A 25022-nucleotide genomic window follows, 5' to 3' on the forward strand; every position below is an offset into this window, starting at 1 on the left:
CTAATTAGATAACTGATAATTAGTATTTTTGTCTGACTTCAGATGTGGTATAAGAATATTTATTACTCACATATGTAGTAATATATAATGATGATAATAATGCATTAATGCGCTATCTTTTATTCTGCCACATTTTAGTGACAACAAGTCAATTAAACAAGGTTATTTAATATCTAGAAAAGAAATACAAACTTACTAAGATAATACGTAAGATTATATGGGTGAACCAACAAAGCTCACCTTATTATTAACACAAAGCTCACCTTATTATTAACATGCTAGTTTGTGAAAGGTGACAAAAACAGAGAAAGTGAAGTGTTTTCGCAGAAATTTTCTTTAGAAAAGTAAATCTTAAACATACCCAACTATAACAACTATAACTGCACAAGATAATGCATAAGAGTTGTGCTCTCTTTGCTCACACTCCAAGGTACTCCATTCAATAAATAGTTTTCATTAGTAAAGAATTCCAAAGGGAACAAATAATTATAATGCAGTATAATTTAATATATGATGAATATATATGTATTTTTAATTTACTTCTACTATTTATTAATATTATTATTATTATTATTATCTATTATTATTTACTATTCGAGCTCAATTATAAAACAATAATTTAAAAGTAACAGATCTTCATCATATAAAAACTGATAATTTCAAAAATAGTGAAAGTAATTGACAGAGTATAGTTAACTTCCCATCTACTACCATCAACTATCTTGTAATTGAATTCAGCAGCATGTATCAACAGCCTTAAAGCTCCCTCTTTACCACGATGTTAGGCCTTATCATTTTATAGCAAGCATGTTAACCAAACTACCTTTAATAATAATTTCACAATAATAGTGTCAAGCACCTGGGCTATGTGTCACTTCTGTACATGAACATGTGAACTTTAATAATTTCACTTGTTTGACAGATTAGAATCCTAAATCACTTTTTTTCTTCAAATCAAATGATTTGAGTACTCAGATATTTGAATTACCACTGAGGTTGGCACAGCTTTGACTATTTTGTGGTGAATTGTAAAGTTATTTGACATTACTACAAGACACAGACAATTTATCACCGAGTGACCTACACTAATTCAAATTTGGTAGACTTAAGTTAGAACCAAGATTTAGAAACAGATCTACACATGCAACTGAACTGACTGAACAAAAGTGGTTTTTGCAACAGTTTTTCTATTTTCAGTGATTATTGGTTACTGATGCTGAATAGCTTTGAGTATTAGACTACACAAATCTGCCATTATGTGTATTGTTTTGCATATTTTTATACATTAAGGTTAACAACATCTTGCAGTAATAATAGTAAAATGAGATACATGCCTGATGCTAAAGAAAAATTAAAGTAATGTTTTATAATACAAAAAATAAAAAAAATATACATGATTCTAAATTACCACAAAAACAGTAAAGCTTTTAGGAAGCTTTGCAAAAAATACATGAAACAATATTGCAAACCAGTGTTCATATTTTCCAGTATAGTTGGGTTAATTTAAACATTTTAGTCAAGTTCAATTCAGGAGCAGTTTGTCGACTCATGTATATACATTCAGCTGCACAAAGGTTCTGCAACAAACAAATATTACATTATTATTTATTAATTTCAACTAGAATGTTTTTGCTCATCAATTCACATCAAATGAACATAATAATAAGATGACTATTTCTATTAAACTGCTGCTAGGAAACAGTTTAGCAATTTCTAGATCAATGATTAAGAAAAGTAGTTCACAAAAGAAATTTCAAACAGACAATTTGCGAACATTGCTTTTTTGTGCAAATTTTTGAGAAATTAACAAAACATTTAAATTCCAAAGATGAATTTATATTAAAATAGTATTTGCTACATTTACTAAATTTTATGCTTTGATGTCACTATACACAGGTATCAGGTGCTCTCATTAAAATGCTAGAAAAACTTCCATATGATTACATGGTCCAAATTTTTTCATGTTTTAAGATTTTGACTTTGCATTAGAGAAAAGCAATAAATATTTCATCAACTTACCACAACTTTACTTTGACATCTCTCTACTGCTTTCAACGGATTCCAATATTAAACCACTCTGTTTGCTCAATGGTCTGTTTGTAGTTTTTATTATTAATCTTTGAAGTTGTTGATGAGAAGGCCTCAGATCTGGTTGCTCTGGTAGTTTTTGCACTGGTGTTGATGCTAGACTTGAACTCATTCGCTCGGTTGCATCTGAATCGAATAGTTGAGCTGGTTGTATTGGAGTCGCTAATATTGGAGGTTGTTGCGTTTGGAAAGGCTGTAACCGTGATATGCCAAAATCCTCGGCAGATCTGCTTGTTTGAAGCTTTTCTCCTCTAGAGATCGTGGAACTTTCTGTGGAAGAACGAAAAAGTTTTGCTTTGGTTGGCGTAGTTGCATGTTCGATTGACTCCACTTCATCTGATTCTTTCTCTTTACTTTCTAAAGCAGTATCAACTTCTCGGGAATGAAAATGAACCACAGGAAGTCTTTTCGTGTTAAAAATTCTTGTAGGTGATTGGGCCAGACCTGGTAATTTATGTAGATAGCTGGCTACAGTTGAGTGTCGAAGCTCTATGTTTACTGGTGCGGGTCGTCGTCGATATCCAATTGCTGTCTGTGGTTTGTTTGCTTCATTTTCGCCACTTTCCAACAATGAGGCAGAAGTTGATTGAAGTTTTAATTTGCGCTGAAAAAGGATGTGAGGAACTGGCCTGGTAAACGTTCCTGTTAGTTTGTGACTGTCAAATGAAGCTGAGTAACCCTCTATGACCTGTGCAGTTTCCATAAATGCATGATTCTCCATTGAATGTTTTGCTGAGGGCTCAGCTGCATTTATGGCTGCCATGTTAACTGAAGGCTTGCTATTCAGTCGTTCTTTGCTCACCAAAGGCTCAGTGCTTTTACTTTTTTTCTCATTCTTTTCTGAAATAAGACTTTCAACAGATTCCAGACTCTTGACTGATTCCATAATTTCAATTGATTTTTGACTTTCTGCTAGTCTTGAACTTTTTTCTAATTCAGAATAGTCTAGAAAGCTTGCATTTTGTTGGACCGGTTCTGAACTGTCTTTTAGTTCTGCAATCTCTTTCAATAGCAGAGTCTTCATGGATTCTGAATTCTCCACAGCTTCTGGACTTTCCAAAGATTCTGAACTCTTCTCAAATTTTGGACTCGCTGCTGATTCTTGACTCTCTACTGAATCTGTATTCTCCACTGATTCTGAACTCTTTACTGATTCTGAACTCTCTAGTGACTCTGAACTCTCTAGTGACTCTGAACTCTCTAGTGACTCTGAACTCTCCACTGATTCTGGACTCTCTAGTGACTCTAGACTCTCTAGTGACTCTGAACTCTCCCCTGATTCTGGACTCTTTACTAATTCTAAACTTTCTACAGATTCTAAACTTTTTACAAATGTTGAACTTTTCACTAATTCCAATTTCTCCATGGATTTCAAGATTTCCGCTGATTCTACACTGTTCACCAATTCTGAACTTTTTACAGAGTCTTGACTTTCTATAGATTCTGCATTTTCTACATATTCTGGACTTCCTGCAGATTCTGAGCTTTCCATTAATTCCTGACTCCCTATTGACTCTGGACTCTTCACCGATTTTGAACTCTTAACTGATTCTAGAATCTTTAGAGATTCTGGACCCTCCACTGCTTCCACACTCTCGACTGATTCTGAACTCTCGACTGATTCTGGACTCTCGACTGATTCTGGACTCTCGACTGATTCTGGACTCTCGACTGATTCTGGACTCTCGACTGATTCTGGACTCTCGACTGATTCTGGACTCTCTAGTGATTCTGAACTCTCTACTGATTCTGGACTCTCGACTGATTCTGGACTCTCGACTGATTCTGGACTCTCGACTGATTCTGGACTCTCGACTGATTCTGGACTCTCTAGTGATTCTGAACTCTCCACTGACTCTGAACTCTCAACAGATTTTGGACTCTCTAGTGATTTTGAACTCTCTACTGATTCTGGGATCTCCACTGATTCTGGACTCTCTACTGATTTTGAACTCTTTGCTGATTCTGGACTTTCCACTAATTCTGGACTATCGACTGATTCTGGACTCTCTAGTGACTCTGGGCACTCCACTGACTCTGAACTCTCAACAGATTTTAGACTCTTTAGTAATTCTGAACTCTCTACTGATTTTGGGATCTCCACTGATTCTGGACTCTCTACTGATTTTGAACTCTTTCCTGATTTTGGACTTTCCACCGATTCTGAACTTTTTACGGATATTGAACTTTCAACTGATTCTAGACTCTCTACTGATTTTGGACTCTTTTTTGACTTCAAGCTGTCGATTTCGAGTCTCTTCATTGATTTTAGACTTTCCATAGACTCTGGACTTTTCACAAGTTCTGAAGTTTCTACTGATTCTGGACTATTGGTGGATATCAGAATCTCTGCTGATGAAGAACAATCCGTTGATTCTGAACTCTTTGTTGATTCTGGAATATTTGCTGACTCTAAACTTTTTGCAGATACTAGCCTCTCCACAGATTCTATACTTTTTGTTGATTTAGAGCTTTGCTTGTCAAAGGAAGGCACATGATATCTGGAAGGCAGTGCAGCTGCTTCAGTTAGAAACCTCGGTTTAGGTGTAGTTGTTGTTGTAGTTATTAAGGTCTGGCTTGGGTACCATGGTCTTGCAGATGTAGAAGAAAGCTTTGTTCCTCTGCGTAGATATTGCTGTTTTACTGGCTGAAAGCTGTTTGAATAATAAGTTCTTGCAACATTTCCTGGTGAATGAGACTTAGCAACAATCGGGCGTCCATCACGGGTGATACCGATCACAGGCTTACCAAGGCTGGTCCTTCCTACCCAGCTGTTAAAAATGCAACACAAAATTAAAGAAGCAACAAATCATTGTGCATTAGAAAGCAGTATTACGAACCAGTCGCTGTAAAATTATTAATATAAAATAATGCACCATTATTTTAGAGGCTAATAATAAGAGTTATAACTAGCACATTCAAGTCAATCTGTCAATGAACACGCTGGCTAAAAAATATACTAGTTGCTAATGATAGTGACGTATCAGTGTAAAATGATTGTACTAGGCTTCCCGGTATTCAGAGAAGGCCGTTCGTGGGTATTGCACAGTTCTCTGGCAAATTACACTATTCATGCAATGAATTATTATATCAATAACCACATGTTTTCTTATAAATGTTCAGTTAACAAATTCAATCACCTTGGTCGAGGACGAGGTCTGTAATGGAGGTTTCTAGGTCTGTAAGAAGGCTGCCTCACTGAGGAGTGAGGTGAGTACCACAGTCTAGATGGTCTTGTCACTCTAGTTTGATGAAAAGAACGTATTCGGGTAGGACGAGGTCTGCTAGGCCTAGGGCTATAATTGTGTGAAGTTCTTGGAGCTGGTCCGCTAGCTGCCTGCCAAGAAGAAGCTGAATGCCTTGGTCTGTAGGTGGGCCTTGATCTGTGAGTGGTCGTAGGTCTGTGGGCGGGTGTTGGTTGGTAGGTGGGCCTTGATCTGGAAGCAGGCCTTGGTCTGTTTCTAGAAAATGTTGCAGTAGGTCTGAGAGAGAGGATCGGCTGCGTAGTTGTCTGTGACTGATGGCTATTCCAAGGGTGAGCAACCAAATGTCTAGCAGCGGGAAGAGAGTTGCTGGACGTTGGTGTTTGATAGAAGTCTTTGGTCAGAGATGTAGAAACAGCAGATGTTATCAACATAATAAATGCAAATGAAATGCTCGTCATCTTGCTGAGATGGCTCAAATGAATCCAGAGAGTCTACAAATCAGAGTGAACATGCATCAATCACATAGGTCAATAGGTCAATAGTTCAATAGGTCAATAGATCACTGAGTAAAACCATGAGAGTCATATTCTTCATTGCTATAAAGGAAAAGTTTAAGTAAAGTTGGCATGGTGTCATATGGTTATTATCTTATCTTGTTAATTGTTTCATCAAAAATAGTAGGGTTCAGTCAAGCACGTATAGTTTAATACAAAAATCTAAATGATTACAACACGTGACATGACTTGCACCAACCAAATAATTCCTAAAAAACCCTAAATATTAATTAAATATTTTGAGTTATTACAGATACAAAGTGTAGTTTTCAACTTACCAAAATGTTTTGAAAACTTTCATAGAACAAAATTTTTATTTTTCAAGAGCAAAAATAAACAAAGTACTATAATTCAGACTCAAGTTTCATAAAGAAACAAAACAATAGTTCAAAATTAACACTGCTGATTTCTGTTCATTAAATAAACAGAAATTTGTTAACAAACCCAATTTTTATTTGTTAACATGTTAAACTTCTTAACAACTTTGTATCGTATGTTCTTTAATGTAGCAGAAGATAGACTCTTTGAATAATGAAGCTGTGAAAATTTTCTGAAATTTTTCTTCCTCACCCTTCCTGAATGAGTTATAGGCTGTCTAACTTATTTGTTGCACAAACTCTGCCCATAACCTTTTTTGCGCTTTTGCTGGAAGTCTGATTTTTGCCAGTTTTAAGAAGTATGAAATTATTGGACTGAACAAAAAACCTCTGGGGGCTTCAAACAGAGGAAGATTCACCTTAGATCTATCAAAGCGTATAATGAAAACAGCAAATTATAGTTTACCATCATGAAAGCCAAGTTACAAAAAATTAATTTAGTTTCAAATTAGATGTGGCATCAACAAGTGCCTTATAATAAGATTGTAACACATAATTATATGTTAAATGTTATATTTGAATACTGCCACACACCCTGTCCAAAAACTGTTGATTTATACAAATTGCAAATTAGAACTTTTTTCTCAGTTTTAAATACGTATGCAAGTTTTATTATTTTAACAATTTGTTTTAGACTCAGTATTCAAGAATAGAATAATTTGAACACCATAAGATGTAGAACTCTAAACATTTATTACATAATAGCTGATCTTTTAAATTTCAAACATTTAAGCTAAAAAATAAATTATACTATTTGAATATCAAATATTTTACAAGCACAAATAATATCAGACAACCTTACCTGAAGGAAGAAATCGTACTTGCAGCTCCAAAGCTTTGGAAGGCGTGAGAGGATCTAATGAAAAAGTGCAAATTCTGAGCTCTTATATAGTTATAGCTTGCCCGGTGCTTTGTCATTTCTGACAAATCCAAATAGTAGAATGAGTTGTTGCAATAGAGAACTGCCCCAAGGCTATTATACCACAGAAGGGTGGCTATTTAAAGAAACACCATAAGTGTCTCATTAATTAGACACTAATCAAATCTCTTCGAATTTCTGTTGTCTGGAGGATGTCTGCAAAAGATGCAGGGAATATCTGTGGTAATTTCCTGTCACAGTTCTTTAGCCCCCTCAGGTTATGCACTATATATAGCTATATTATTGACATCCCTATCTTACTAAATACGCATATATGTTTGCAAATTATAGCTGCGTTGACCTAGACAGTCAATGCTCTATAAAACATCAGAAAGTATTGAGGTCGTATGTTAGTATCATCTCGGCTGTCCAAAATCGTACTTCAAGTTATGAAGGGGAAAAATTCAAATGAACGTATAAATAACAAGTTTCTATGTATCCTTTCCAACAGACATACAACATACAGACAGACATACTTCTGTTTAGTTATAGAAACAGAAAAAGTATCAAAAAAGAAAAAATCAAAAGAAAGAGCATGGCAAGAGTTACTGACTAGATAACCACAGTTAGGTTACCGAGCCGTGAATTATATACAAAACTTATGTGGATTATTATCTTTTCACTCCAATCTGTTTGCCAAACAGAAAGTATACGTAGAAATATGACTTGACTAATAACAGCTACAAGGCAGTAGATTATGGCACAAATTGAGCAAGGATTAATTTGATTACCATACAACGCTTTGAAATCTTTTCCAGCTATGTATTAAACTATGTGAAAAAACAAAAAATTTAAAGATTATTATTATACAAAATTATAACATATTATTAACAAATTATTAACATATTTATAAAATTTTTGTAACATATTTATAACATATTTATAACATATTTATGACATATTTATAACATATTTATGACATATTTTAACATATTTATAACATGTTTACAACATATTTATGACATATTTTTAACATATTAATAACATATTTGAAAAATATTTACTAGAAATTCCACTGTCATACAGCCCACGACCAAAGTAATATTGAAAAAAAGAAAGGGTACTGATGGTTGAGAAATGCAATATTAGCAGTCAAATAGGATAACTGCAAGGGTAGCTGTAATGTACTGGGTGTGGGTGTTATTATATACAACAAATAGCAATAATGAAAGGAAAAGATTATATGTTTATATCTCTCCTCCTGCAAAAAGAGAAATGCAATATCGACCAATATTAGAAGTAAAATGCACTGTTATAGATTTTTAGAAAATCTGTACTACGTAGCCATTGTTCTGTAGTCATCCAAACTTATAATTAATTATTGTAATAATCTCACAAGAACTGTTAAAAAATATCATCATCATTTCCTTTACATATAATTCGTTGGATATCAGTTAGAATACAAAAGTACTCAAATGTGTCAGCAAATGAAATTGAAAATGAAAAAATTGAAATCGACAAGAATGAAACGATTTCTGTACTCCTATGTTAATTGCCGAAACCTTGGGAACAATGCTATAGACTGGTGAAAAGTGCACGTTTTTTTTGTGAAATGCCCCAGACTTTATCGTTCTATTCTCTGTTCCTCGGCGTTTCAATTTCCGGTCTTAACTTTTATTAAACCAAGCTTTTCAAGCGTTTTGTGACGATTTTCGTCCTAATAAATCTGTCTATTTATGTATAATCCGATCAGATGGGTTAGTTTTAGGAATTTGTGGTAACCTTTCAAAGGCTTGGTGACATATTTAAATAGGTTTCTATGCGTTTTGTATCATTATTATACTTAAACGACTTCACTGAAAAATATTAAACTTGTTGATAGGATTTCGTTGCAAGGGTTTGGTGACGGTCGTAAACGGATAATTTTTCTGGAGTTGTGTGCACATGTGCATTTATCATAAATCTCCCAATCAATCGCTTCACTCTTGTTTGGTCGTGGGATAACATATTTATGACATAGTTTTAACATATTAATAACATATTTATAACATATTTATGACATATTTTTAACATATTCATAACATATTTAGGTCATATTTAAAACATACTTAATACTAGTTTTACCTGTTGCAAATTTTTTCAACTTTATTGTTCGCCCCTCTTACCAGCCTTTAGGCTGTAAGACCGTATACTGTGATTACCTCAGGAACCTGAAGTGAGGCTGGCTTGGTTACCGACCCGAATGGGACGAGTTATTGTACTGTTGGTACAAGAGCAGTTCTGGTGTCTCATGCACAAGGGTCAATAGACACAATTATTAGATGTAGATGTAAATAGACGCAATTATTAGATGTAAATGTGAATAGACACAATTATTAGATGTAGATGTGAATAGAAACAATTATTAAATGTAGATGTGAATAGACACAATTATTAGATGTAGATGTGAATAGACACAATTATTAGATGTAGATGTGAATAGACACAATTATTAGATGTAGATGTGAATAGACACAATTATTAGATGTAGATGTGAATAGACACAATTATTAGATGTAGATGTGAATAGACACAATTATTAGATGTAGATGTGAATAGACACAATTATTAGATGTAGATGTGAATAGACACAATTATTAGATGTAGATGTGAATAGACTCAATTATTAGATGTAGATGTGAATAGACACAATTATTAGATGTAGATGTGAATAGACACAATTATTAGATGTAGATGTGAATAGACTCAATTATTAGATGTAGATGTGAATAGACACAATTATTAGATGTAGATGTGAATAGACACAATTATTAGATGTAGATGTGAATAGAAACAATTATTAGATGTAGATGTGAATAGACACAATTATTAGATGTAGATGTGAATAGACACAATTATTAGATGTAGATGTGAATAGACACAATTATTAGATGTAGATGTGAATAGACACAATTATTAGATGTAGATGTGAATAGACACAATTATTAGATGTAGATGTGAATAGACACAATTATTAGATGTAGATGTGAATAGACACAATTATTAGATGTAGATGTGAATAGACACAATTATTACATGTAGATGTGAATAGACACAATTATTAGATGTAGATGTGAATAGACACAATTATTAGATGTAGATGTGAATAGACACAATTATTAGATGTAGATGTGAATAGACACAATTATTAGATGTAGATGTGAATAGACACAATTATTACATGTAGATGTGAATAGACACAATTATTAGATGTAGATGTGAATAGACACAATTATTAGATGTAAATGTGAATAGACACAATTATTAGATGTAGATGTGAATAGACACAATTATTAGATGTAGATGTGAATAGAAACAATTATTAGATGTAGATGTGAATAGACACAATTATTACATGTAGATGTGAATAGACACAATTATTAGATGTAGATGTAAATAGACACAATTATTAGATGTAGATGTGAATAGACACAATTATTAGATGTAGATGTGAATAGACACAATTATTAGATGTAGATGGGAATAGACACAATTATTAGATGTAGATGTGAATAGACACAATTATTAGATGTAGATGTGAATAGACACAATTATTAGATGTAGATGTGAATAGACACAATTATTAGATGTAGATGTGAATAGACACAATTATTAGATGTAGATGTGAATAGACACAATTATTAGATGTAGATGTGAATAGAAACAATTATTAGATGTAGATGTGAATAGACACAATTATTACATGTAGATGTGAATAGACACAATTATTAGATGTAGATGTGAATAGACACAATTATTAGATGTAGATGTGAATAGACACAATTATTAGATGTAGATGTGAATAGACACAATTATTAGATGTAGATGTGAATAGACACAATTATTAGATGTAGATGTGAATAGACACAATTATTAGATGTAGATGTGAATAGACACAATTATTACATGTAGATGTGAATAGACACAATTATTAGATGTAGATGTGAATAGACACAATTATTAGATGTAGATGTGAATAGACACAATTATTAGATGTAGATGTGAATAGACACAATTATTAGATGTAGATGTGAATAGACACAATTATTACATGTAGATGTGAATAGACACAATTATTAGATGTAGATGTGAATAGACACAATTATTAGATGTAGATGTGAATAGACACAATTATTAGATGTAGATGTGAATAGACACAATTATTAGATGTAGATGTGAATAGACACAATTATTACATGTAGATGTGAATAGACACAATTATTAGATGTAGATGTGAATAGACACAATTATTAGATGTAGATGTGAATAGATACAACTATTAGATGTAGATGTGAATAGACACAATTATTACATGTAGATGTGAATAGATACAATTATTAGAATAGCCGTGTAAAAGAATGTAGTTAAGCTTCAACACACAAAAAAAAGTAAAAGGTTTTTTACTAGAGTAAAATCATATGATAGTAAATACTGCAACAAAGTAAATTGTTTCACAGCATAAAATAGGCGGAGTAAACTAGGGTAGAAATCTGCAGCAGCGACATCAAATTTAGCATATATCGACAGACAAGTACGGAATATTTTTATATTTAGGCTATAAGTAAAAAAAGAACCAATTTTGTGAATTTCAGATTAGAGTTTATGATTTTATGACTAACTTGAATAATAATAAAATACATAGACTTTAATAAAAAAGGAGCTTGTTCTGTTGTCTAGCATCTTCTGCGTACCCAACTCTTCAATTTATTGAGACTAAAAGTTGTTGTCTAGCATCTTCTGCATACCCAACTCTTCAATTTATTGAGACTAAAAGTTGTTGTCTAGCATCTTCTGCGTACCCAACTCTTCAATTTATTGAGACTATAAGTTGTTGTCTAGCATCTTCTGCGTACCCAACTCTTCAATTTATTGAGACTATAAGTTGTTGTCTAGCATCTTCTGCGTATCCAACTCTTCAATTTATTGAGACTAAAAGTTGTTGTCTAGCATCTTCTGCGTACCCAACTCTTCAATTTATTAAGGCTAAAAGTTGTTGTCTAGCATCTTCTGCGTACCCAACTCTTCAATTTATTGAGACTATAAGTTGTTGTCTAGCATCTTCTGCATACCCAACTCTTCAATTTATTGAGACTAAAAGTTGTTGTCTAGCATCTTCTGCGTATCCAACTCTTCAATTTATTGAGACTAAAAGTTGTTGTCTAGCATCTTCTGCGTACCCAACTCTTCAATTTATTAAGGCTAAAAGTTGTTGTCTAGCATCTTCTGCGTACCCAACTCTTCAATTCATTGAGACTATAAGTTGTTGTCTAGCATCTTCTGCATACCCAACTCTTCAATTTATTGAGACTAAAAGTTGTTGTCTAGCATCTTCTGCGTATCCAACTCTTCAATTTATTGAGACTATAAGTTGTTGTCTAGCATCTTCTGCGTACCCAACTCTTCATATTATTGAAAGTTCACCTTTATATAAAAACGAGCGCAAAGTGCAAGTGTAAAATGCGTTCTCTTCCCTCTCCCTCTTCTCCTCCCTCGATGCTTTGTTTTACCTGCAAAGGTTAGAGGTTTAGAGGCTATGCGCTGATGCCGTCATATTTTGTACATATTCACCAGGCTCTAGAGGTGTTGTTAATGTGAGCAGCAAGAACTCTATGCGGCTGTAGGTGTGTGCTCCAGAGAATTATACTAAATTACAAAATTAAACTTACAATTTAAAAGGTGAATGGTACACTTAACACATGAGACAGCTACTTACCTCATCTGAGACACCTACTTACTTCACCTGAGGAGGTTACTTAGCTTATCTGAGACACCTACTTACCTCATCTGAGACACCTACTTACTTCACCTGAGGAGATTACTTAGCTTATATGCGACAGCTACTTACCTCATCTGAGACACCTACTTACTTCACCTGAGGAGATTACTTAGCTTATATGAGACAGCTACTTACCTCATCTGAGACACCTACTTACTTCACCTGAGAAAATTACTTAGCTTATATGAGACAGCTACTTACCTCACCTGAGGCACCTACTGACTTCATCTGAGGAGATTACTTAGCTTATCTGAGACAGCTACTTACCTCACCTGAGGCACCTACTCATCTGAGCTGTGCAACCAGCAATACTTGATTTGAAAGCAGGAATATGAACTATGACCCTAACAATTGGTTCTGTCAGCAAAGGAAGTTGCTTTAGCTATTGATAGTAACCATAGTAACCATCGTGACTTCATGATGTTTAAGCCTTCAAATTGTTGCAACATTTTGACATTCTAAATGCAACTTCCAAACATCTACTTGATGTTCTTTTTATTTTTTGCCATTTTGATTGCTCTTTCATATCTTTTAAATAAATGAGTTTTTTTGCATAACCCTTTGTAAACCTTCTGGTTAACATTTATAGATAGTCTATATATCTTTGCATAGTAGCTCAAATTTTAGACAACTAAGAGAATGTGTCTTCTCTATAATCTTTTGTGCTTTTTCAGTCAAATGTTATATTATTTGCAATTGTAATTTACAACTATTTTTTAAATGACCACCAACCAATAGCAGGACAAAAAGTTATACATAAAGACACATACACCTAGTTTCTATATGCATACTAGTGTCTTACAAACTCGATGTTAATAAGTTGCATTTTTATGCTGAATTGAGTTTATGATAAATATAACAATTCGCATTGCGTTCGTATCAGACTGGCAAAATTGCCTCTTGAGGGCCAATTTAAAAGTTCTCAGCAAGTTTATCAGACCAGAATATAAGAATATTGTAAACACATTATTTGCGAGTTTTAAGCAACTCTTTTATATAGGCCACATGTACTTTTCACACCTTGTATGCATTTTTTATCTATGAAGCAACCAAAAGTGAATTTAGAATGAGTTCAAACATATTTTCTAAATAATTTTTAAACTAAAGCAAAATATATATATTAATTAATATAAGTAGTTAGTTAAGCTATGTTTATGTTTTAAAGTAACTGAATGATGAAACATAAAAAAGGTAAAGTAAAATTCCATGCCAAAAAGGAATTCTACAGTAATAGTAATTAGTGAAGTGATTGCCTATATACATACATGTGATGATGTGTATAATATTTACTATAAACATGTATATAATAAATATTATATTCTAGTTCAATTCTAGCATATTTAACATATGTATATTCATACATACAAAACCTATTTATACAAATACATATAAATTTTAGCAAAATTCAACTTCAAAAAATCATCACAAATCAAAATTGCATATGACGTGTTGGGATTTATTTATAAAATAGTAAAATACTAGTTATCCTACTTGACATGAGATCAAACACAGAGTCCAATTCTTTATCATTTAAATTGTCATTACAAGGATTCTCTTATGAAATAAAAAAAATTTCAAATTCAATGATTTTTCGTTGTATCCGCCCACAACCCCAATCTATTTGTCACATCTGCTATAATCCATTCATTCTTTTTTTAGGCACATGAATCACGATTCTTGATAGGAATCTGTCTTATTTGCCTCTTTTTTGTTAAAAACGTACCAAAGGTAGTCGTTTCATTCCTTTTCATTGTCGTTTCGTTCAATACGATGGTGATGTATCGTTTTTCGTGCTTTGTGGTCTTCACTAGAACTGTTGTCTTTCATTCTTTTCTTAATCGTTGTTAATATTGCCGACAAAATAAAAAACAAGAATGTTTTTGCTGATGGCATTTCTGAATGCTGTTTCTTCAGCTCCGCATCACCCGCCTCTGATGCTGACTGAACTATTAGAGTTCAAACTATTTGAGCCACAGAAGGGGACCGAGTTATACGGCAGGTAAATGTTAAAACCAGGATTTTAAACCCAACTTTAGACCTCGGCATACACCGTTTCACTAAGAATTATAAAATGTATTTTATAATTCTTAGTGAAACCCTGTAGCCTGTGATAGGTGCATCTCACCATCACGTACAGGGTGTGACACTAAATGCTACTATGTATTACAATATATCAGCTAGGAAGTAGGGTTCATTTAGATTACCGTTATAGTCCAAATTTTAAAATCTGCAAAAGCCGTTTTATAATCTGCTAGTATACTGGGTGCTATAATTACGTCTTGCATATTGTCCGTTGATAGGTTATTGAGAGTTATGTAATTATTCTCAGCATCAGACGTTAATTGCTCCCTACCTATGCATATTAACAATTGGACTGCATATTTTTTAGTGTAATTTGTTGCCTATTAGCATTTTAATTCCATATTTATAGAACTTTCACTCATTACCCAGAGTGTCATGAAAAAATACTTTCATAATTAGCGTGCCTGGTTCAACTCTATAAAAATTATTCTTACCATAAACTCGTGAGAAACTGACTTAAATTGTTAAAGTAGCTCTAAAATATTTAGGGATGGCTGTTAATTAATTCTCCAGGTGCCACTTCCCTGGTGGCTTGCAACACCGAGTCAAATAGTACACATTGTCTCGCTACAGGTTTTTAAATGTATATTATAAATGGAGACCTCTTTTATGCCCTTCTTTGCAAGTTTATTAGTCAGTTTCAGCACCAAATTGGAAAGATGAAGAGTTTATTTTTATGTGTAGTTCTCTTTTAATTTACAATTATTCCTGCTATTATACATACATGTATATGTATGTTTAATAGCAGGATGTATATGTATATGTATAATAGCAGGATGTATATGTATGTATAATAGCAGGATGTATATGTATATGTATATGTATGTATATTAGCAGGATGTATATGTATGTATAATAGCAGGATGTATATGTATGTATAATAGCATGATGTATATGTATGTATAATAGCAGGATGTATATGTATGTATAATAGCAGGATGTATATGTATGCATATATATATATATATATATATATATATATATATATATATATATATATATATATATATATATATATATATATATATATATATATATATATATATAATCTATCACACTAGAGACGATCCTAAATGCAGACTGCAAAGATGCACCTGAGACCATCCAACACATCATCAGTGGATGCAAGCAGCTAGCAGGAAATGCATACACTGAGCGACATAATCATGTCGCAGGTGTTGTGTATAGAAGTCTATGTGATGAGTATGACCTTAATAAACCACAACACTGGTGGGAAACTCCTGGTAAGGTCAATGAAAATGATCGCACTAAGATCCTCTGGGACTTCTACACCCGGAGTGACAAGCATGTCCTAGTAAATTAACCGCATATAGTGGTGGTGGACAAGGAGAACAAGAGAGCTACTATAATAGATATAGCAGTACCCAATGACTACAATATAGACAGCAAAAAAAAGAAAAGGTAGAGAAATATCTCCCTATTTGAGAAGAGATTGAAAAATGCTGAGATGTAAGAACAGCTGTAATCCCAGTAGTCATTGTGGCACTGGGCGCAATAACACCGGCACATAAAATGTGGCTTGCCCAAATACCAACAGCAATCAACTCAGGTGAGTTGCAGAAAAGTGCGCTACTAGGAACAGCTAAGATCTTGAGGCGAGTGCTCAAACTCTCAGGTCTCTGGTAGGAGACCCGAGTTAGAGCAGAAACTACCACCCATACGGGTTAACCGGAGTGGGAAACCATTTTATATATATATAAATATATATATGTATATATATAGATTTATATATATTTACATATATACCGTAAAACCTCTAATTGAATGCCATGGTGCTCTATTTTTCAATTTTTTCTCTATAGTGGCAATCAAAAGGAGGTGGCGTTCAAATAGGAGCTGGCGATGTATTTTTAAAAAGGCTCATCAGAATTTTAGGAAAATAAATTTAGCCCTTTTACGGGCGAAGCAAATGTCGCCTATATTTTGCTCTCTTTTTCTGGTAGAATGATCTTTTAAATGCAATAAATCTGCCAACTTACTTCGCACTTGTCAAAGATCTTTTGTTAGCTATGCATTGAAAAGCCGAGAAAAATCTCTACCAATTGATATCTATTGCTTGCAATTGAACTGCAATGATATTATAGCCTGTGTCCTTTTTTGCAATTTGTTGGCACTGTCAATTTTCAGCTCATTCTAAATTGGAAGATCTATGTTTATTTTAGATTTATATGGACCAAGGTTGCATTAAAGCTCTTTACCCTTATTGATATGTTTGCTACAGTTTGCAGCCAAAACTAGCTTTTTATGTGCAATAGAAGAAGTGTTACCAGTGTCGATCAATTGTATGATCATATTACCGCAAATATGCTATGCTATAATAACAATAAATAATATGCTATAAATTTGCAAATTTATAAGTTCCATAATGATAATCTACTAAATGCTACAAATATATATACATGAAAGAGGGGCATAAGTAAACGATACTCATAATACAACAGCGACATCAGAATGTCTTATATCTCCATTATTATGCAGCGTATACATCAACATCAGCATGTCTTATATCTCCACTATTATGCAGCGTATACATCAACATCAGCATGTCTTATATCCCCATTATTATACAGCGTATACATCAACATCAGCATGTCTTATATCTCCATTATTCTCTATTTTGTCTATTCCTGCAGGTGATCGGTACCCCAGGTAACTAACGTTAGACAAAATGGTTTCCGTTTTTACACATCAGACTTGATTTCAGATTTCTTTTTTAGATTATTTAAACTGTTTCAGTAGTACAACTGTAATATTTTCTTTTCATATATATATATATATATATATAACATTTTTCTGTGTCACTAAGCTTAAAGAGCCGTTCTGAAGCGTGTTCTTACAATGTTGTTCCACACACAATAATCTCTTTCCAATGAACAGATTGTTGATCATTCATCACTCACAATTTTCTTTCCAAGAATTCTCAGCAAAAATCATCTCATGGTCTCGCAGATACAGCAGAAACCTGACATCAATTCTTATGACCATTTTTTCTAATGGCCTTACAACTAAATTTTCAATTTTTGTTTCAAGGCCACAGGCTATGTATGGACTTAGCCTACAACCTTTTTCTCTAAAAAGGCTGCAGAATATGTATCTCTAAAAGGGCCACAGGTTATGTACTCTTTAAAGGTCAGAGAGTGCTTTTACTTATATTCACACGGAGAATTTTTACATAATATGACCTAATGGAAGTTGATAAGCTTCTCGTACATTCAGTGCTCTGTCTGTAATCGTAATAGAAAACCATCAACTCTTAGCATAATGAATGTATAGGCTGGTAGCCAAGTGCCTCGATGAAGGCTAATATGGGAAGTCTAAAAAAAGGTTTGCACAATAATTTCGGCCTCACAAATGTTAAATCTCGTTCAATTCCTTTGTTAGCCCTGCGCCAACTGGTACATAATAATTGATTCACACAATCTATCACTTGTGTGATTAAAGACCTTTCTCTACAACCCCAGATAATGCATGAGTTAATCAATGAGAATGTCTGCTAGCCCCATTGTATTCTTGGTGATGTATAGCGGTTGTCTTTATTGATATTTCTATATATAGATTTTACAGTTTGATGATAACTTAATGGCGCCATGTAGACAACTCAATGCCACCTGAAGTAAGATTATGGTTATATGTATGGCTAATTTGCAACATCAGATTTGTAGAGGGGCTTTCTTGTGCTGGGCATATTGAGAGTATAACAACAGTACTATTTAGGCAGTATTATGCTGCTATCTGACATGTATTCTGGTATGTTTTGTCAAATAGTGGCATCTGACAAAGCATACCAGACTCATTTTTGTTTACCAGGTCAAATTTAACTGCAGATTCCATTACATGATTTGAAACAAAAATATGTTGCCAAGAAACATATTTTTTGGTTTTTTGCAAGTAGAAGGTATGATGAGCGTTTAATGTATACTAGCGAAATCATTTTCTCTAAAGCTAAGCAATAAGTACCAAGTAGTTGATCAATTCTTTATCGTCTGCTGAAAGTTTAACTTTGACCATATATGAATACTTCCTGTCATTATGTAACGCTATCTTTATTTATTTTTTTCTATTTTTTTAGTGTAGAATTACTAGGGATATAAATATTGATCACCAGGCTCAAGGTCAAGATCAAGTTATTTGTTACACCTACGCTCTGTATGACATAGATACGCACACTACGGAAGATAAAAAAGGCAAAAATGTTCTCTCTGAGGATTTTTTCATGTAAATTGTGGTATCTTTTGCATATAAAAGCCATATCAAATGAATTATTTGCATAATTCGATAGGAAAAAGACAGACATGCACAAAAATATTCATTGCTTTTTCTGTGAGTGAGCCATCTTACCGGTCATTCTTTGCTGTGACCAAAGGCTAGCAAGATCTCATTCAAATATAGCTTACCTAAATGTAGCTCTAATCTTCCTAAAAACCTCTAACTTTTTTAACAGCAAGTAGATTGTGGCTATCTCCAGTTATTTCCCTCTCTAAAAGCCTTTTCATTTCTAATACGTGTTTTTAATCCCTAAAACACTAATTCTTCTTGTCTCTTCCTTCTGACTTTCTCTCAATATCTATATATCAATTTGATATATCACAATATATCAAAGTTGTATCAAGGTCATGTCCAGGTTATATCAAGGCTATATTAAGGTCAGCTTCAAGTCTGTTTGAGTTAAATAACTAGAGAGAGAGGTCAGAGAGAGGTCAGTGCTGTATTCTCTGTAATGCCACTTCAAAATATAATAAGCTGTTTTTAAGTACTTCGGCACACATCTGCTGCGGTTCTGTAGTTGTATAATAGCTCATCACAGTGAGCCCAATTAATAACTGCAATTTTTCTCATCAATAATTTTTTCATTTAGGTTACAAATATGGATTTGTCTCCTTTCATGCCTAATGCTCTTTATTTAGACACCGAATAATCCTAAAAATGGTTTGTGAATATGAAGCTTTCGTAGAAATGAAATCAACAAATTTCCTTTGTTACAGCTTAAAGATATAATTAGTAAGATTCTCAAGTTCAATAGACAAGAGGCAATCTTCTAAATCTTTCATAATGAAATGTAATTGGAATTATGAGAATCTGCTGATTTACTTATCAGATGTAGTTGCTTAGACTTTAAAGTATGACTTTGGTTAATTAATCAAACTTTTATAAGGATAAACAAAGTACTTACTTGTACACATTCTGATCACCCAACAATTCTAAAAATGTTTGTTTACCCCATAATCCGGTCTTTGTCAATAATTTAAAGAATGAAGCATCTTGTTTGCGAGTCGTATGAAAAACTATGGCAACAACTAATATCTGTTGAAATTTGACAGAACACATCACTTCTAAATTTGTCATTATATTTTCATTGTCTTGTAACACCTTTCATATTATTTTCAGAGAATCTGAGAATTAATAATTAGAGTAATGATATCTACTATATTTTAACTTTCAGCATTGTTGGTCTATCATCGGTAGTCCAAAAGAACGGCGCAAACTGGTTTTCTCATTGTAGCTTAGCAACCGAAACTTCTAACATACATATATAATCTTTTGTTTTATGTTGCTATGTTACCTTTTATGAATAAAGGTATTTATTATAATTGGAGCAAAATGTTATAAATATTTTTAATGCAGAGCATTAACTACAACTAATCACAATTACGACTATATTAAGAACTCATTGATATCTCATTCTAGAACAGTATACACTGAAGCTTGAGTAGAAAGTTGTTAACTTCCTTTTTTTAAATAGTACGCAATCATTGCACAAAGCACAGATCTATTTTAATGACTTTACCACTCTTCATCCTAAGCAATTTTCACCAAACTTTAATTCAATGCTTTCAAAATATATTACAAAACAAGTGGTCATATTGCCATTAAAATTCTGATGTTAGAAATTTTCTGACAAATGAAACTAGGTTATTGAACCTTTTTTTTAGTAACATGAACATAAACATGTATATATGCTGACTATATAAGCATGTATATATGCTGACTATATAAACATGTAGATATGCTGACTATATAAACATGTATAAATACTGTCTATATAAACATGTAGATATGTTGCCTATATAACATGTATATATGCAGACTATATAAACATGTATATATGCAGACTATATACACATGTAGATATGCTGACTATATAAACATGTATATATGCTGACTATATAAACAAGTATATATGCTGACTATATAAACATGTATAAATACTGTCTATATAAACATGTAGATATGTTGCCTATATAAACATGTATATATGCAGACTATATAAACATGTATATATGCAGACTATATACACATGTAGATATGCTGACTATATAAACATGTATATATGCTGTCTATATAAACATGTATATATGCTGTCTATATAAACATGTAGATATGCTGTCTATATAAACATGTAGATATGCTGTCTATATAAACGTGTATATATGCTGTCTATATAAGCATGTATCTATTCTGTCAATATAAAAATGGAAAATTATATCTTATATTATCTTCAAATAACTGATTTTAATAGTTCTCCTTTTGCTTACTTATCTACTTGACTGAGGCACACATGTGTTGAATATTCTAACCCAAGTAAAATATAATTACAATACCTGGCCTGACTTCTGCATGCGGGAGAATCAAGGCCATTGTTGAATGTTATCTATTGTTATAAGTTATCTATTATTTTATGTTGACTATTGTCACGTCTTAATTAAGTTGACAGTGTTCAATAAAAAACATTTGAGTTAAATTTATATTTGCTGAGCTGAATTCATAGTATATCTTTATTAATCATATAATTTTAATCATAGGTAATATTATAAAAAAAACATGTAATTTCCTTTTTAATGTGTTAATGGGCTAGCCACTCTCAGTTCACCATCTGAAATTAGTTGATATTCTTAAACTACCACTTTAAACAGGATTTGTTGTAAACAGTAGCGTGAGTTAAAGAAATGCAATAAGTAGAAATGCAGTACGTAAAAATGCAGTACGTAGAAATACAGTATGTAGAAAACAGTAGCGTGATTTAAAGAAATACAATAAGTAGAAATGCAGTACATAAAAATACAGTACGTAGAAATACAGTACGTAGAAATACTGTACGTAGAAATACAGTACGTAGAAATACAGTACGTAGAAATACAGTACGTATAAACACAGTACGTAGAAATACAGTACGTAGAAATACAGTACGTAGAAATACTGTACGTAGAAATACAGTATGTAGAAATACAGTACGTAGAAATACAGTACGTATAAACACAGTACGTAGAAATACAGTACGTAGAAATACAGTACGTATAAATACAGTACGTAGAAACACAGTACACAGAAACACGGTACATAGAAATACAGTACGTGTAAACACAGTACATAGAAATACGGTACGTAGAAATGCAAAAAGCTGGCATGTACCGTACTAGGGTAAAAGTGTGAATTGAATGCATTCTATAAAATGCGGAACAGAAACTGCAGATAAATATTCTGTTTTATTTTCCTCTTTTCAGTTATTTTCTTTATTCTCATGTTGATGAATGATGCTAATTGATCCAAACACTCTTTGGATTGATTGTGACCTTTCCAATCATTAGTCATAGCCAATATAGCAATAGCCAATAGCAATATTAGTATTAGCCAATATAGCAATAGCCAATAGCAATATTAGTAATATCCAATATAGCAATAGCCAATAGCAATATGAGTAATAGCCAATATAGCATTAGCCAATAGCAATATTAGTAATAGCCAATATAGCATTAGCCAATAGCAATATTAGTCATAGCCAATATAGCAATAGCCAATAGCAATATTAGTAATAGCCAATATAGCAATAGCCAATAGCAAAATTAGTAATAGCCAATATAGCAATAGTCCATAACAATATTTGTAATAGCCAATATAGCAATAGCCAATAGCAATATTAGTAATAGCCAATATAGTAATAGCCAATTGCAATATTAGTAATAGCCAATATAGCAATAGCCAATAGCAATATTAGTAATAGCCAATATAGCAATAGCCAATAGCAATATTAGTAATAGCCAATTATTCACCAATTGTGTAAGTCAACTGTTGGTAAAGGCTTGAGACTAGTGCTGCACGATATAATTCGATATGACGATATATTTCAGTAGATGATTTTATATTTGGTCAGTTTTCAAGTCAATATGAATATCGAAGCCGATATTTTATGGAAATATCGGCTGATTTTATTTTGCAAAAGTTGAGTTGTCTGTCCTTTTTAATGTAAGGAGGGAACAACTCCTGTTTTTCAACGAATATTGACCCATATCCTCTCATATCGTTCATGTTTAAGTCCAACATTACATTTCGAGAGAAGAAAATTCCAATATTCGATAAATTCGATATATTTTGAGACCAAATAATCGAATGTACATGCAAAGATATCGTGCAGCACTACTTGAGACAGATAATGTGCTCAGCATTCCATGAACACTCTTCCAATGTAAACCGATTTGTCAGAGCGGGAAGTTATTTTTATTTGTCATTTGTGACATCTAACTATTAAAAACCCTTAAGCCTTCCCCTTTCATATGCGCAATCACTGAGGCAAATGTATGGAAGGCACAATTAATTGAGGTTAGCATGCCAAAGTTGTCAACTAGGTAAGACATAAAACTTCCTACGGCATCTTAACTACTCACTGTGTTTGCTATAATGGCAATATCATTGCTGTTAAGATACTCCCAGCCTAGCTTCCTCCTTCACACACAATATACCTACTATGTTGTATAGTGTTTTTTATAACTTATTGTGACCTAATACATTAGTTTATGTTATACTACGATATCTTAAATTTTATTATGTTATACTATGCAATGTAATACTACATTGCAATTCATTTTCTATTTTGCTTTCTCATCCTTTATAACTTAATTCCATTTTAAAATATTATTTTATTTTTATTGGTCTATTATGCTACATAATATGTTATTACAATGTATTATATTATACTGGTATATATATATGTATATATATAAATATATATATACTAGAAATTATACTCTCATACAGCCCACGACCAAAGAGATATTGGAAAAAAGAAAGGGTATTGATGGTTGAGAAATGCAATATTAGCAGTCAAATCGCACTGCAGTGCAATAGGATAACTGCAATGGTAGCTGTACTGTACTGGGTGTGGGTGTTATTATATACAACAAATAGCAATAATGAAAGAAAAAGATTATGTGTTTATATCTCTCCCCCTGAAATAGGAGAAATGCAATATTGGCCAGTATTAGAAGTAAAATGCACTGATTTTATTAGAATAACCAATACTATTAATATAGTAATAATATAAAACCAATACACAATTTTGTTTACATTTAAAAACGTCATAGTTTTATAATCTCATAAGTATAATCTCATAATCTTAAAATATCATAAGAGCCGTTAGCAAAAATATCATCGTCATTTCCTTTACTTACACCGCGTTGTACATCAGTTAGAATACCGAAGTACTCAAGAGTCTAAAATGTCAGTTACTTTGAAATCGGCAAAAATGAAACGATTTCAGTACTCCTACGTTAATTACAGAAACCTTCAAAAATGCTATAGACTGGTGAAATGTGCACGTTATTTTTTTGTGAATTGCGCACGACTTTATCGTTCTATTCTCTGTTGCTCGGCGTTTCAATTTCCGGTCTTAACCTTTATTAAACCAAGCTTTTCGAGCATTTTGTGGCAATTTTCGTCCAAATTAATCTGTCTATTTGTGTATAATCCGATCAGATGGGTAAGTTTTAAGATAATGCCGATGGTTTACAAAGACTCGGTAAAATATTTAAATAGGCTTAAATGTGTTTTGTATCGTTATTATACTTTAACGACTACAAAACAATGGTGAAATTTGTTGATGAAACTTCTAGACAAGGGTTCGTCTCATTGTTGATGATTAATTTTCGTAAGTTGTGTGCACATGCATTTATCATAAAAATTCTCATACTTCGCTTCCGTTCGTTTGTTCGTGGGATAAACAAATATATATATATATATAAATTTTAGTTC

At 32.7% G+C, this 25022-nt stretch overlaps 1 protein-coding gene across 1 annotated transcript in view; it reads right to left on the reverse strand.

Annotated features, from left to right (window-relative positions):
• Positions 1-1315: 1315 nt before the first annotated feature.
• The window catches only part of LOC137392281 (uro-adherence factor A-like), a 34817-nt gene continuing 11110 nt past the window's right edge, over positions 1316-25022 (reverse strand). The window contains exons 4-6 of the mRNA XM_068078951.1: positions 5229-5785; positions 2020-4859; positions 1316-1577 (exon numbers count right to left, since the gene is read on the reverse strand). Coding sequence (XP_067935052.1) covers positions 2027-4859; positions 5229-5785 — 3390 coding nt within the window. The 3' untranslated portion in view covers positions 1316-1577; positions 2020-2026. The remainder of the gene's footprint in view (positions 1578-2019; positions 4860-5228; positions 5786-25022) is intronic.

The sequence above is a fragment of the Watersipora subatra genome, chromosome 3 (assembly GCF_963576615.1).
Source record: "Watersipora subatra chromosome 3, tzWatSuba1.1, whole genome shotgun sequence".
Classification (NCBI taxonomy): domain Eukaryota; kingdom Metazoa; phylum Bryozoa; class Gymnolaemata; order Cheilostomatida; family Watersiporidae; genus Watersipora; species Watersipora subatra.